We start from the raw sequence: 4,702 nt of genomic DNA, 5'->3' as shown, positions 1-4,702 counted from the left end.
ACACACACACACACACACACACACACACTTCCTAATAACCAACAATTCAGCCGCCGTGTACTGCAGCCCATTTGCTGTCCTTTACACACAACTTCGCCTTTATGTCTCCAGGCGATTATTTCCCTTCACTTGCCAAAATCCTAATTTGCGTTCTTCGCCTTTTCTCCCCGTTTCCCGATGGCACAATTGCACCTCGACGTCTGCTTCCCCTCATCCGTTGGCGGGGGGGATTAAGACCGAGGCACACAAGGTGTCTCGAGGGGGAGAATATATTCATCATGTTTGAAGGACAAAGTGGATGTCAGCTTTTTTATTGTGTGACATGACTGACACACGTGCACACAACACGGCGCCCTTCCCTTGGCTCACATCGTTTGCTGCCAAAGCTTCGTACAAGCAGAAATTTCCCGGGGCGCTAGCGTGTCCTTGACATATTTTGCTTATTCAATTCTGCCCTTCTCCATCCCAAATCTTATACTGCACATTGTTTGAGTACCGAACAAGAAAAACGCACCGGTGGCAAAATGGCAAAAGGTCAGTTCATTGCAATTGTGGAGTTTTTTTTTTTTTTGAGTATATACAACAATATGTGAAGCACCTGTCCTGATATTCCATCTTGGTCACCACATGCAAAATGTTCAAGCTCAAAAGTAAACGTAACTGATTGCCGACATGCATGGAAACACACATGCCCACACACACTCACATACCTGCTGATAGTGAACGCAGGTTCCCGTACAGTTGTGTCCTCTGGGGTCTGTGGCCCAATTACGAGCACATGTCAGGTCTGTTCTGCAGGCATCAAACCTGCAGAAAAAAAAAATGCATCCAACAATTCGCCACTTCTGATCGCCTCGTACATTGTTGGGCTTCCAGAGGCAAGGCGCGCATGGTCTGAAAACTGATTTAGGATATCACGTCATACGGCTGTTGGTACACGGGTCGTTAATCTCCACTCGTATCGCCTTTTGGCGTGCTCGACGACACGCTTGTCAGTCTCACCAATCCCGGCAGAAGCTGTGGCAGAGAGGCACAGCCTGGATGTAGGAGCGGCGATGCGGGTGAGGCCAGCGGGCGGCATCTGGCGAGCAGCGGTAGAAACATGACACGCGCTTCAGGAAGCCTTCACACCTAAGCGGAAAGCGGGAATGGTCATTGTTCACGTCATGAGACACATTAGGATTCATTTTTTGCTCAGTGGCCAACAAGGCCTTCACTGCTGGCCTAAACACAATCAGAAACACTGAAATGTCTCCGTATAAATTGCAATGTAGAAGAAACGAGAAGTATTTTGTTTGTTTTTCTCGACGAAAGCTTACATAGGACTCAGCGGCCCACACTTGTCCCAGGGTTCATTCTGATTGCTGGCAGAGGGAGAATGGGAGATATCCTGGATGTCTTCCTGTGTGCAGCAACTCTCTGTCAATCACAGGACACGCATCCATCAGTCAGTCAAGGTGCCATTGAAGTCTCACTCGCAGTGCTTTCCAATGAGCCAAACGGGCGGGCAGTCACTCACTGTCTGCGTAGAGCGTACATTCCCTCAGGTGAGGTTCCGGGCCGGGTGTGGCCTTGTGCTTGCCATCTTGAAGACACACCCCCTCTGAGCTGATTCCGACGATCAGCACAGTTGTCCAAGATGCGCATATCAACAGAAGAGTACGCAAAAGGACCCTCATGTCTGGAACCATAAGGAGTTCGGTGAGTTGGAGAGTACCTCATACTCAATGTATTTTATTTTATACATATAAATATGTATATATATGTTTGGCAAATTGTGGTTCCGGAACATATACTGCAATGCGCACTGGAATGCATTTGATTCTCTCCCGAGCCAGACATTGAAATAATTGTGTCATTAAATTCTCTACAAGCTGTCCCCGTTGTCGGCCCAGGTAGAGTGTCTGAGACGTCCAGCAAGCTGTGTGCTCCGCATGTGGTGACCTAGTCGCAGGGTGAGCCTAATTAGGTGGGACTGAGACACCGTGATCAGATGGATGACATGCGTAGTTGTGTAATCTGACAAGCTGCTGCTCCCGTGTGTAGGCCACGGAACACAAATTAAATAAATCAGAGGCCGACGTGGCCTCGGGACACGTCTGACCCACAGAGAGATACCGTTCAAAACTAGAAAAACATGAGTTCAATTTGTATACTTCTGAGAGGAAGGATTTCAAATAATGTGGTTGTCGGATACAGAAAAAATAATTAAGGAAAATTCTTTTTTTTCCGTCTCCAGTGATATTGTAACGTTTGATCATGAGCATAATAATAATAATGATAATAACGCTGATCTATGCCACTACAAATTGGACAGTGGCATCAATTATATCCTTAAAAAATGCCATGTTTTTTTCAAATATGCCAAACTACCCCTAACCACACACTTTTCAAGACAAAAATAGAGATAAACTTTTTAGCCCATGTGTTGAAATTTGAAAAGCTCTTTACCTATGAAACTTCAGAAACGCATTCAACAGTAACAGAATGTACCACCGAAATTGAATTAGCCACATTTTTTGAAGAGACCTCACAGTATTTTTTTCCTCTTCTAACATATGAACTGAGTCTCAAAATCATCACGTGATCTTTGCTGTTGCGAGAGCAACAAGTACAATGTCTTTGCTAAAATGAAATATGATGAGTAAAAAAAAAAAAAAAACAACTTGGATATGTTTACCTGTTTTTGGTCGGAATATATATCTTCCACTGGAATAGATCCCAAGTTGTTGTTCTTTTTTTTCCCCCCCAACAAACGGTTTGCTGAGAAAGATGCTCTTATCCCTTTGCTCGCGTTCCAGCTGGGGCTTTGTGCTGCCAGTTTATGTCTGGTTTATATGAAGGACATTTCACTCCCATCCATTCGGCAACCTCCCCCCACCATCCTGTTTTGCTCTCTCTCTCTCTCACCTCCCCTCCACTTGTGCACAAGTGGCAGAGAAAAGGCTGGACTCCCTCCCTTGTTAATCTCCCAATGAAGACGAAATCCCCCCCGCCCCTGTTGACAGTCTTATTTCAGCACCACTTCTTCTGAGCGCTGAGCGAAAAATTGCAATTACATTTCTTGACCAATTGATTTCAAGACCAAACCAAATCCCGCTGGGATCATGAGCAAGTGGTGCTGAGTCACACTGGTCTTCCATTCTTTCTGTCCACTCGCGTGCGCACACACACGCACACACACACATTGACACTGAGGCCATGGCTTTTTTTTGCACATGCCAAGGTTAGTGGAAGTACATGAGATTTAATACTGGATGCTAAGCTGAGGACTGAGAGCGCAAATCTCTGTTGAACTAAGCAAAGTGACCTCGCCGCCAGGACGCAACGTGTTCCAAAAGCCTTCCGGCTAGCACCGGAGTTCACGTAAACCTATAAACAGGATGGGTTTATTTTTACCACCTGTGCCCGAATACAGAGCGACATGACTCATGATGCACACGGGTGATCAGCGAAGCCGTAACCTTGCCAACAATGCAATGCGGCCAAAAAGTGTCATGCCACAAAAGATACTTTGCGTATCTTTTGTATTTTGAGAGCACACACAATTGAAACACCACAAATGTGGACGAATGGCAATGTGCGGACATGTTTGTTTTTTTCCACTGCTTGGGTGTATTCACGCTTGTGGGTTTTAATCTTACCTCCACTTGGAGCCGGTGTGCCATGGTAATCCCCGATGCAGCTCTCTTTCCTCCCTAAAGCTTTTGGCCACAGAAGAGCAGATGGAGAGCATCTTGTGGCCTACATAGGCCGCCTAAAACCAAAGATTGGGAAACGGGAGCCATGCCTTGGACCTTATGGATTAAAGCAACGCAACAGCAGTGGCAAGAAAAAGCGATGAAATGACCACAGAGCCCTCAAATACGAGGCAGAACATTTCCATTTTTTTTTTTTTTTTTTAGAAGTATAGAAAGATTTTGTTTCACAATGATTTGAAATGGAGAGCAAATAATTGACAAGCTATGATTACATATCAAAGACGTGTGTGTTGTTTTGTCATGAGCAAACTTGTGCAATTGTTTTCTTTTTCTTCTTCTTCTTTTTTCCCCCCATGTGTTGAACTTGGTCCTGTCACCCAAAAGATACTTGACTGGAAGCCACTTTCCATTGGTTCAAATGCAGCTGAGAGAAGTTTTAGATCTACACACCGTTACAGGCCACCATATTTCGTGGTCGTTTTTGATTTATTTATTGGCGGGGTGTTGGGGTTCATCTTTGGATGTGTGCGGTAGCTCTACCCTGCTTCTTCACAACTTGGCCGACCAATGGGTGCAGGCGAGGGTGACCCCATTTAGCAACTGGCTTCAGGTGTGCTGCCACCTGCAAAGCTTAACCACCACTACTTAAAAGACGGCGGCCCGCCGGTCAACTGCTTCGTGCGTTGGCCTCACAGTGCAGAGGTACAGGGTTTGAGTTTGGCTCCGGACCCGGCTTTCCTGTCTGGAGTTTTGCATGTTTGGCTTTTAACCATGACCACGCTATTATGCTTCAATTCCTTGTCGTAGACTAACATGAAAACGATCAGTCCGATCCCATTAAATCCTAAAGAGATTAGACAACAAAGTGGTCTCGGGGGAGAAGTGCTTTCCAGTTTATCACATCGAGTTCAGTGGAAGAGCAGAATCGGAATGGAGGAATCACTCTGGCCCAGCAGACTGTTTCGTAACTGCGCAGGGTCAGCACAACAGAGGACGTTATT

At 45.8% G+C, this 4,702-nt stretch overlaps 1 protein-coding gene across 1 annotated transcript in view; it reads right to left on the bottom strand.

Moving 5' to 3' along the window:
* The window catches only part of rtbdn (retbindin), a 3,928-nt gene extending 1,073 nt beyond the window's left edge, over positions 1–2,855 (bottom strand). The window contains exons 1-5 of the mRNA XM_019858186.1: positions 2,681–2,855; positions 1,520–1,681; positions 1,320–1,419; positions 1,003–1,131; positions 711–807 (exon numbers count right to left, since the gene is read on the bottom strand). Of these exons, the coding sequence (XP_019713745.1) occupies positions 711–807; positions 1,003–1,131; positions 1,320–1,419; positions 1,520–1,679 (486 nt within the window). The 5' untranslated portion in view covers positions 1,680–1,681; positions 2,681–2,855. The remainder of the gene's footprint in view (positions 1–710; positions 808–1,002; positions 1,132–1,319; positions 1,420–1,519; positions 1,682–2,680) is intronic.
* Positions 2,856–4,702: the final 1,847 nt, after the last annotated feature.

This window comes from Hippocampus comes, unplaced genomic scaffold (assembly GCF_001891065.2).
Source record: "Hippocampus comes isolate QL1 unplaced genomic scaffold, H_comes_QL1_v1.1 scaffold48, whole genome shotgun sequence".
In the NCBI taxonomy this organism is placed as follows: domain Eukaryota; kingdom Metazoa; phylum Chordata; class Actinopteri; order Syngnathiformes; family Syngnathidae; genus Hippocampus; species Hippocampus comes.
This window is presented reverse-complemented; position numbering and strand designations above follow the sequence as displayed.